The sequence below is a fragment of the Xyrauchen texanus genome, chromosome 10, assembly GCF_025860055.1.
Source record: "Xyrauchen texanus isolate HMW12.3.18 chromosome 10, RBS_HiC_50CHRs, whole genome shotgun sequence".
Lineage (NCBI taxonomy): Eukaryota > Metazoa > Chordata > Actinopteri > Cypriniformes > Catostomidae > Xyrauchen > Xyrauchen texanus.
Window position 1 is genome coordinate 33,764,705 of NC_068285.1, and position 11,464 is coordinate 33,776,168.

General features: G+C 37.2%; 1 protein-coding gene across 1 annotated transcript; it reads left to right on the top strand.

Annotated features, from left to right (window-relative positions):
- The first annotated feature begins 3,066 nt into the window (after window positions 1-3,066).
- Window positions 3,067-7,404, top strand: tdp2b (tyrosyl-DNA phosphodiesterase 2b). Its single transcript, XM_052136777.1, has 7 exons — window positions 3,067-3,261; window positions 3,454-3,617; window positions 3,737-3,922; window positions 4,018-4,109; window positions 4,200-4,318; window positions 5,368-5,538; window positions 5,916-7,404. The coding sequence occupies exons 1-7, from the start codon at window positions 3,118-3,120 to the stop codon at window positions 6,189-6,191; spliced, it is 1,152 nt and encodes a 383-aa protein (XP_051992737.1). The 5' UTR covers window positions 3,067-3,117; the 3' UTR covers window positions 6,192-7,404.
- The last annotated feature ends 4,060 nt before the right edge of the window (window positions 7,405-11,464 follow it).

Below are 11,464 nucleotides of genomic sequence, written 5' to 3' on the forward strand. Positions count from 1 at the left end.
AGGGATAGGGTGGGTAGACCGAAGGAGAGTAGTTTGGTTACTATTAATAACATGTTGATCTGGCAGTGATAGTTCAAACTGAATAGCCATGTGCCACTCTCTCTATCTCTCCCCTGCCCTTTTGCCACCCTCGCTGGGCTGAGCTGCCTAGTTCAGCTATACCTAGTTGGCAAACTCTTATCGCCAACATCCACATGTTTGATTTCAATATGATTCTGGATCATTTCATGTGCACATCCTGTTTTGACAATGTCAAAGTGTCTGTTATCAGATCAGTTGGAGTTGCAGTTTCTGTTCAGATTTTTAGAGTCCCAGACATTTTAGAAATCCCAGCATAGTCTGTACTTAGTTATACGTTGTGTTAAACAGCAGTGATATAAGATTTTGAATTAAGACCTCTACGTCATTCATTCAATTCAGAAAATGTATTTCCTATTAAACTCGCTCAACTCACAGCCAAGGTACATTTTACAATCTATTAATGCATGCCCATCTGTGACAATGATTCAATTGTACTCCATTTTTGTCAACCACAACATGTCCCTGTGGCCTCCAAGCTCCACACTGGAGCTCTCTGAGCTTGACATGCCTCAGGGATAAAGCACACCACCCTCATTACCATACGGACACAGAAATGTATAAATAAATAAATGTGGAAATATATGAAAGTGTAAATTGAAAAATGTAGAATTAAATATATGTATAAATAAATAATGAATAAATGTACAAATAAATTCATGCATATTATAAATGCAATTATACAAAAATAAGAAAATAAAAGTAAAAATGCTTATGTATGTCAGATTTTAACATGTATTAATTGATATGTACACATTTTTCTTTACATGTATTTGAGGATATATTTATTTATTTATTTATTTTTTTTAAATTGTCACATTTCGTCCTCCATACTTGGGAGTCTTATGGTGGTCTTGGCTGCGCATTCAATAGCGCAGAACTGCAAACGACTGATGCGGGTACACATCTCACGACATCAAGCAGTTTAAACCTTTTCTAATGCAACAATTTATTTAAGCAGTGTCAGACAGAATCAGAAAAATAATTGAATCTCTCCAAAGCACATCACAAATGGGAACATTATTGACAGCAGAGAATTTAACGTCCAACAGTGATCGTCTTGAATCGTTGATGCGGCGCTTTGATGACTGAAACAGCAGCGGGACATAAATGTACTTCATTATCAACGAGACGAAACTTATTGCAGAAGGTTTAACTGTGCTGACTATCACTTTTAATCACGCAAACACGTTCTCCAAGAAGTTGCGTCTCAGTTAATTTAAGAATTGCGTCTTTCATTAAAACAACAACCAATCACAATATTAATGTCTAGTCGACCTCCCCTAATTGAAGATAGTTTGATGTAAAAAATGTTGGTCTCTAATTCCCACACTTCTATTTGTGTTATTTCACAGGATTTATGACTTTAATATTACTCTAATATGAAATTACTTAGAAATTCAAACATATACAGCGAAGGACCTGACGTTATATTGATGTAGACGCTGACTCCAGGCGCTCCTCTCAGTGTACATGATGGCAGCAGTGGAGATCACATCGGTCCGGGTATCGTTCGTTCATTTGTTTTTGCTTTCAGGCTGTCCGTCCTCCTCATCGGTTGGTGTTGCTCCTCCAATTTCACCTCACACACAAATCTCCCAGGGGCAGCAAGAGACTATTTCAACCTGGTCACAACACGAACGGCTTATTATGCTTGTCGCAGGTTGAACTGGTTCGGTTTGTGCGCATTTCAACTTGTGTATATCCAGTCAAGACTTCATTCAAGGGTGCAGAGACTTCGAGTGACATTTAACATATTTAAAACCCTGTCTAATCCAGGGCTGTCCACCACCATGCGCATGATCTGTTTTAATGAATTTACAGACAAGGAAACCATTGCTAATTTCGCAGGTGCCAAAACACAGTGAAAAGCAGGTTCACTCTGGGAAAGTTTGAAAGGTAGCCCAAATAGTAAACAAATTAAGTTGATTGTTTTTCTCTACTGTAAATTCAGTCTTATTTCTGAAACTTATTTAGATGTGAAAATCATAAAAATTCACGTTGATTTCCCCTGCATAGGTGAACTATATCAAGCAAATTAAGAATAATATTAGAAGCTTAAAGATGAACCTTTCGCCTGTGCAGACTTTTATTATATAAATGTAAAGTGAATCCGTTCAATGCTGCGTTTAAATGTTTCCGGAAAGCCACTAGTCAAAAATAATAGTTTCTCATTTGAACGAGTACTGTCTGGATGCTAAGTTTATTATAAAAAGTACGCTAATAATACTTAGTTGCGATTACCTGTATAGTTTGAATGAAGCAAGTCGCTCGACCACAAGTCTTGAGTTTATTTAATTATTTTACTAAACGCAAAGAAACAATGCAATAACAGGCAGTAATATCTCGAAAAATACAGTAAAAATAAAATAAATAATAACAATTATGAACCCCCAAAAAAAAAAACAACAACATGTATTCAATGCCAGAAACAAATAAGAGACATACGTTTTTCCACTCTTGGTTAATTGAAATGACTATTCCGGGTTTAAAATAAGTTAAGCTGAGTCGGAAGCATTTGCAGAATCATGTTGATTACCACACAAAATTATAAATAATAATAATAATAATTTTAACTAGTTCATCCTTTTCTTAAAAAAAAAAAAAAAAGAGATTACAACTTGGCACAATGGAAGTGAGTGTAGCCAATTATATTTGTTATTATACTTTCTTTTTTTTTTTTTTTTGGATTTAAAGGCAGAAATTTGAAACTTATAATTGGATAAAAACGCTAAAAACATAAAACCTGTGTATTATTTGAGCTTTAAAATTGTTAAAATGTTTGTTTTATGGTTGTATTAGTGTTTACAGCTTTACTTCGTCATGGCAACACAGTTGAAAATTTGGATGCAGATTTTCACAGAAAAGGTTAGTTACTGATTTGATCATACTAAAATATTTTTTACATGCATATTGTTTACATCTAACCCGGAACATCCCTTTAAGACACCCGGAATATTTTTTTCGTTGCACGTATTTACCCCGCCATGTCCCGCCGTTACATTTGAACTGCGAAGTGTGAACATTTCCAACACTGTCATGTCAGGTTGTCACATCGACCAACAACAAATGGCTTCTCTAGAGGAGACGAGGACGAGTCTTTGCGAGCAGTTTGCCTCTGTTTCTGGGTCGGATAGTGCAGTGGCTCAGTGTTATCTAGCAGAAAATGATTGGGATATGGAGGTATACCTTTGCCACAACTAGCATATTACTGTACCTTAGACACATTTTAGAGGATTTAATGTTTAAAGCAAACCCATTTTATTTGTAGACAGGGAGACAAGTATAGCCTCTCTTATTTAAAATAAAACTTTAGTACACTGTTTCCATCTGTTCCTATTAAAAAGTGCACTTTACTGTATGTGTTTCTATCAGAGAGCATTGAACTCTTTCTTTGAGGCTCATATGGATTCAGTCTTTGATGTTGAAGATACAGAGGAAACTACAAATGTGTCTGGGAATAAGAGAAAGGACTTGACTACTGAGATGGCTGATGCATCAGGATCAAAGAAGAAATTTAAGATGGACAAGGCAGATTGGTGATGTTCTCTATATTACGTTTTGTTAGGACAGAATTTCAGCCATTGATGGCTGGATATGTTCTATCTACTCTAAAGCACCAATGCATGTTATTAATGCAGATATTTCAATTTTGCAGTATTGATTTGACAGTGGAGGAGCCCACCTGTTCCAGCAGCAACTCCAAAGCGAGTCAGGCTGATAGTGGTGTGTCCCAAACTGATACCGAGGATAGCAAGCTTTCTGTCGTCAGCTGGAATGTGGACGCTTTGGACACATTGAATCAGGCTGAGCGTGCCAGAGGCTTGTGCTCATATCTAGCTCTGTGAGTTCCTTAGATGATCACTAGATGTTCTTTTTTTCATGTAATATGTTACATTTACAAGTTACTGTTATTTATTAACATATTTATTTTTGCAGATATACGCCAGATGTGGTTTTACTTCAAGAACTCATTCCAGTTTATATTCAGTATCTTAAGAAACGTGCTGTTAGCTACCAGTTTGTTGAGGGTAAGGGATTTAGGGATTTTTTTATGTGCTCACTTAAGTTACTTAAACACTGAATTATTTAATGCATAAAACAATTCTCTGGCATCATAGGAAGTGATGATGGATACTTCACAGGAATCATGCTGAAGAAATCAAGAGTAAAGCTTTTGGAAAGTGAGATCATATGTTATCCCACAACACAGATGATGAGAAACCTGTTAGTAGTTTGGGTGAGTTTGTGGTTTGTAAGCATCATCCAAAAGTGTTATTAAGGAGTTAGTTCTCCCTAAAATGAAAATTCTCTCACCATTTACTCAACCTCATGCCATCCCAGATGTGAATGACTTTCTTTCTTCTGCAGAAAAGAAATTAAGATTTTTTGAAGAAGAAGAATTTCATCTCTGTAGGTCCATACAATGCAACTGAATGGTGTCTGGAAAAAAACAAAAATCACATAAAGGCAGCATAAAAGCAAGCCAAATTACTTTAGTGGTTAAATCCATGTCTTCAGAAGCGATATAATGGGTGCGGGAGAACTAGGTCAATATTTAAATCCTTTTTTACTATAAATCTCCACATTTGACCAGCCCCGATCACTAGGTGGCGATATACATAAAGAATGCGAATCACCAAAAAAAATTAAGAAAAATATGAGGAAGGTGAAAGAGAAGATTTATAGTAAGAAATTACTAAAATACTGATACGTTTCTCACCCACACTTATTATATAATTTCTGAAGACATGGATTAAACCACTGGAGTTGTATGAAGTAATTTTATGCTGCCTTTATGTGCTTTTTGGAGCTTCAAAATTGTGGGTACCCTTCATTTGCATTGTATGGTCTAAATGAGCTGAGATATCATTCTAAAAATCTTTGTTTGTGTTGAGCAGAAAAAAGAAAGCCACACATCTGGGATGGCATGAGGGTGAATAAATGATGCGAGAATTTTCATTTTTGGGTGAACTGTCCCATGGTGAATGGCATAGGTGTAACTGGACATTTGCTGGTTCAAGTTACTCAAGTAGTGATCCAGAAGCCATCAACATTGTGCTCTTGAGCAAGGCACTTAATTCCAAACTGCTCCAAAGAGATTGTCCTTGTAATAAGTAAAGTTGCTGCTAAATTACTTTTTACTTATTAACTTACTTGTTTTTCTTGATTGGAGCAGATATATCTATACATTAATCTTTATATTTCTTTATTGCACAGTTTATCTGCCTCTCTTCCAACATATACAGTACACATTCATTTATTTCTTGACTCTGGTTTAATATTAAGGTGACTTTCTTGGGTCAGAAGCTCTGCTTGATGACCTCACATTTGGAAAGCTGTAAAAACCAATCAGAGGAGAGAATGAAACAGCTGCGAGTTGTTTTTCAAAAAATAGGAGAAGCACCAGATGATGTCACTGTCATTTTTGGTGGGGACACCAATCTCAGGGACTCGGAGGTAAATTAAAGTCTTTATAGGTGCACTTACTTATTGTGTATTTATGGCTGTATCCGAAAGCTGAAAATTGCAGCCTTCAGAGGCTGTATACAGAGACCGGTAGGCAACAAGACATGTCTGAGTCCAGTATTCGGATTCAAAAGGATATCTTAGGCAGAATATTAGCCTTAGTCACCATTTACTTTCATTGGATGTGTTTTCCCAGCCATGAAAGTGAATGGTGACTTAGACAGCTGTTCTACCAACATCTTTTTCTTTTTTTTTTTTTGATAGAAAAGTGAGAGTCATACAGGTTCGGAACAAATTGTGAGTGAATAATCAGAGAATTGTCATTTTTGGGTGAACTATCCCTTTAAATCTGTGTCATGTCTGTGTAGGTGGTAAAGGTTGGAGGTTTGCCTCCAGGTGTCAGTGATGTATGGGAACAACTGGGCAAACAGGAGCACTGCAGATACACCTGGGACACTAAAGCAAACAGCAACAAGGCTGTGCCTTACGTCAGCAGATGTCGCTTTGACCGCATCTACCTTAAGTCTGCTAAAAATGGGCGTAAAGTCACTCCTGATCACATGGTCTTGATTGGAATGGAGAAAGTGGACTGTGGCCGTTACACAAGTGATCACTGGGGTATTTACTGCACTTTTAATACATGATTATTATATACCAAAAGCCTGTCTGTCATTGACTGGGTTCTGTATGGGATGTTGTTGATTTAAAGAGTCTTTGTACTAGAATTAAAGGAATAATTCACCTAAAAATGAAAACTCACATTTTCTCACCCTCATTACATCCCAGATGTGTATGACTTTCTTTCATCTGCAAAACACAAATTAAGATTTTGAAAAGAATATTTCTGCTCTGTTGGTCCATATAATACAAGTGAATGATGACCAAAACTTTGAAGCTCCAAAATGCACAAAGGCAGCATACAATAAATCCATAAATCTCCAGTGGTTTAATCCGTCTTCATAAGCAATCGATTCGATTTGAGTGAGAACAGGCCAAAATGTAACTCCTTTTTCACTTTACATCTTGACATCAGCAGTCTCTTAGGCTATCATGATTTCAAGCTCGATTACACTTTCTATAGAGCCATCTAGCACTCTGCGCATGCACCAAATGCCCATTGTACAAAGGTGCCTCTGTATTTTCCTGACAGGCAGCAGATACCTTAACCTTGCCCCCACTCTAATCCTAACCAAATGGAGCCTGTAAGCCTGAGTACCCAGACAGGAACAACCCGAGTCACCTTTCTTTTTTTTTATTATTATTTTGGTTTGTTCTCACCCAAATTGACATTTATTAAACCACTGGAGTCATATTAATACATGTTATGCTGCATTTATGTGCTTTGTGGAGCTTCAAAGTTCTGGTCCTCATTCACTTGCATTGAATGGACCTACAGAGCTGAAATGTTCATCTAAAAAATCTTCATTTGTATTCTGCTGAAGAAAGTCACACACATCTGGGATGGCATGAGGGTGAGTAAATGATGAGAGAATTTTCATTTTTGGGTGAACTATCTGTTTAAGAACTCTTTGAAGGAATTAAAAAGTGACTACAGATCTGTGTAAGAAACAAACTAATCTACATAGTTATAAGATAAACAAATGGGTGTACGCTAATAAAGAGAAATTAAGTTTGAATCAATGTGAAGAAATGAGTCACTACAGTATTTTAATTTGTTCATGTGGTTAATTGTGTTACTGCATCCCATGATTATGACTGTTATCAACTCCCACCTTCCTAACTTTGTGCAAGTGTCTTGCAGGTATGTAATACGATTTGCCCTTTTCTGTTTTTTTTTTTTTCAGTGCTATTTGAAAGTGTGAAAGTGTTGACTGAATTATTGTATTTTAATAAATAAGCACTTTTTTGTGGTAACATGATGTGTGTCCTGTATTGTACCACAAGAGGTCAGTATTTTAAAACTATGCCCTTTGCATAGATTTTTTTTATATATATATATATATATATATATATATATATATATATATATATATATATAGTGGTGCTTGTCTGTGCAAAACGTACCGTCATTATGCTAAGGTGTTATGGATGATTGCAAGGGCATTGTTGTGCAGTTGCAAGTGTTTACATGGGTTTGTAGTGCATTGCTGGGGTGCTCTAGGTGATTACTATATGGTTACTTACTGGTCCTTGACCAAATTCCTTCATTAGTCCCTCCTTTAATAAACAGCAGTGGGATATTTTGGCAGATGTTTACAAAAAAATAAAAAAGTGAAAATTGTTAGTCTGATCACTTGTACAAATAATAGCATTCATATCCTCAACAGTGACATGATTTGAGGCATCATTCATGTCCGTTGCACAAACGGTGCTGGACTTAGTAACGGGAGTTTCCTAAGTTTAATACTAATGTTAGTAGTTTTTTTCTACACTTTTGGAAGTCACTGGAACAGTGATTACTTTTTGAAGTGCACAGTATTGCCTAATGAAACTGCTGTACATGGTAGTAGTAGTCTGTATATGCAGGAATAGGTATACAGATTCCTGATTTGCAGTCTTTTAAGTTGAATATTAAATCAAAGTATGTTTGCTGTAACGCTACATGATTCTCAAAATCTCAGGGTTTAAATAACTGATCTATGCCACTTTAAATATTTAAAATGTGCTTTTTATTCCTATTGTAGTGTGAGATACATTACTGGTGAGCTCTCTTCCTAACTGTCCTCAATTAGCTGAAAGCATACGAGTGTCAAGGCAGCAGCTGTCTTAAGCAGGGTAGACACGTGACTCCAGACAACCTTGAAAGGCACCCCGCTGCCAAGGCTAATAACCCTTTTGCATGGTCAGATGGGTAAATATTGCATCTAAACCAGGTCAAACTGCCATGAGTTTCAAAACTGATGTGCCCATGGGTCTGTATGACTGGCTTACAGAGGTCTGTTCCACAACACTGCTTGCACAAATACACGCTCTCCTTGCCCCTCTGTCACAAATAACATTCATTGCCACTTCTTGTTTAAAGGGCCAGTCCTGTTATTGTTTCAACGTTCTGCTCACATTTACTTTTAGTTGAAAGCAGACCTTGTGGAGTTGTTTGAGAGAGTTTTATAGAGTTGATTTGTAAAAATGTCAGTAATATTTTTGTGCCACAGTGCTGTTTAGAATGGGGGGGGGGGGGGTCAGTGTTGGGATGTTCCTACTAAAGTCCACAATCATCTCCACTGTTTTGAGTGTGTTCAGCTCCAGGTTGTTATGATTGCACCAGACAGCCAACTGTTTAACCTCCAATTTCTGGTATTTTACAGAAAATGTAACAGATTTCTTACATCTAACCACATTTTCAGGTTTGGTGGGACCGAATGTAATAGTTTTAAGGGATAGTTCACACACAAATATCCTTACTCTCATGTTATTCCAAACCCATATGACTTTCTTTCTTGAATGCAATAGGCTACAAAGGGAGCTATCTAGCAACATTATTTTTTACTCTTTTACTATTATTTTAAATGATTACAAGTTCCACTTTCTCCATTCCAATCAAAACCATGTGATCAGGAGTGACTTTACGTCCATTTTTAGCAGACTTACGTCAGCAGATGTTGCTTTGACTGCATCTACCTTAAGTAAACATTTACTCACCCACCCTCATGTGACTTTTTTTATGGCTTCCTATAGCCCTGTATTCACGTTATCACAAACCACAGCGTCAAGAAATATGTCAAGTATATGGAAGAAGAGAGGAAGATAAACTGCAATAAAGAAATGTAAATATTAATGTAAAGATATCTCTGATCCCATCAAGTTAGTAAGTAAAATTCATTAGCCGCAACTTTACGAATGACTTAATCAAATTAAAAACGATGAGGAAACTTATAATCAACTTTGAATCAGTTGTATAGGACCAATATACTTACATATGTACAGAAATATACAAATAAGTTGAGAGTAAAGGGAGATGGACTCTGTTGCGTCATTCACAGTGTTTCATGGGAGTTTGCTTGGCCCTTTTGCTGCTGTTTTTCACAGTTGTTTGGGTGGATTTTCCCTCTCAGGATCATTGGAAGTGTAGTACTTAACCTGAAATTCCACTATTAAATGATTTTTAGAAAATTAAGTTGAAATAATGTGTGCTGATGCTGCAACAGGAGCATACAGTATTTCATCGATTGACTACTTCAGGGCTCAGTGTAAGTCTGTCTTTAAAGATTTATAATAAGTTATTGTTAATAATTAATTCTCCTATGGAAAAAATGACTGGGATTTTTCTATTCGAAACCAGACTGGTGTGCTCTATTTCCAAGCTGCTTTCCACACATTGGAAGCAAACAGTGAACACAAGTAGTCCCTATCTACTTTCATTGTATGGAGTTTCATACAAGAAAATCATACAGGATAAGAACAACACAAGGGTGAATAAATGATGACAAGTTGCATTTGGGTGAACTGTTCCTTTAAAACAAATAATTGAAAAAGTCGTTGAAAAACTACTTACTATACCACTACTCTACCATGCCATTAATTCAGCCATTGATAATTTACTGCAGAGAACATGACACATTTGTTTGATAAGATTAGCTTTTATAGTTGGAATGTCCCATTCATTTCACAGTTCAGATTGCATAATTTAGGCTAGATAATTGTACAGTTTGGACCATGTCCTGTAAATCCGAGATAACAGGGAATGAAAGTTGCATAGGTAACTCATGGAACCACGTGGAGGAAATCTTAATGTAAGACACAATTATGTGATCAGAGAGTACAGTAAATATGTAACTAGATCTACAGTTAGGAGCCCTTTTTAAGACATATCCCTTACCCTGACTCGTATTAAAGTAAATACAGGGGATATTTATAGTGGCCTCCAAGAATTTGTACACTTAATCAACACTTTAAAGTTGGCGTCTAGACACATTTTCTCAGAACAATCTCCACTTTTCGAAGACATTTTTGCAATACTTTGAACCAACAGGTCCTAACGTGGTTTTAACGGATGTATGGAGTAAGTTGACCTCAAAGTTACACAGGTGTATTTCACATGGGCTTATACACTCACCTAAAGGATTATTAGGAACACCATACTAATACTGTGTTTGACCCCCTTTCGCCTTAAGAACTGCCTTAATTCTACATGGCATTGATTCAACAAGGTGCTGAAAGCATTCTTTAGAAATGTTGGCCCATATTGATAGGATAGCATCTTGCAGTTGATGGAGATTTGTGGGATGCACATCCAGGGCACGAAGCTCCCATTCCACCACATCCCAAAGATGCTCTATTGGGTTGAGATCTGGTGACTGTGGGGGCCATTTTAGTACAGTGAACTCATTGTCATGTTCAAGAAACCAATTTGAAATGATTCGAGCTTTGTGACAAGGTGCATTGTCCTGCTGGAAGTAGCCATCAGAGGATGGGTACATGGTGGCCATAAAGGGATGGACATGGTCAGAAACAATGCTCAGGTAGGCCGTGGCATTTAAACGATGCCCAATTGGCACTAAGGGGCCTAAAGTGTGCCAAGAAAACATCCCCCACACCATTACACCACCACCACCAGCCTGCACAGTGGTAACAAGGCATGATGGATCCATGTTCTCAGTCTGTTTACGCCAAATTCTGACTCTACCATCTGAAATGTCTCAACAGAAATCGAGACTCATCAGACCAGGCAACATTTTTCCAGTCTTCAACTGTCCAATTTTGGTGAGCTCTTGCAAATTGTAGCCTCTTTTTCCTATTTGTAGTGGAGATGAGTGGTACCGGTGGGGTCTTCTGCTGTTGTAGCCCATCCGCCTCAAGGTTGTGCGTGTTGTGGCTTCACAAATGCTTTGCTGCATACCTCGGTTGTAACGAGTGGTTATTTCAGGCAAAGTTGCTCTTCTATCAGCTTGAATCAGTCGGCCCATTCTCCTCTGACCTCTAGCATCAACAAGGCATTTTCAGCCCACAGGACTGCGCA

Coding starts and splice junctions, on each gene's coding strand:
- tdp2b (XM_052136777.1), top strand. CDS start 3,118: ATGTCAGGTTGTCACATCGACCAACAACAAATGGCTTCTCTAGAGGAG. Junction 3,923..4,017: donor TTGTGCTCATATCTAGCTCT/GTGAGTTCCTTA, acceptor TTATTTTTGCAG/ATATACGCCAGATGTGGTTT. Junction 5,539..5,915: donor CCAATCTCAGGGACTCGGAG/GTAAATTAAAGT, acceptor ATGTCTGTGTAG/GTGGTAAAGGTTGGAGGTTT.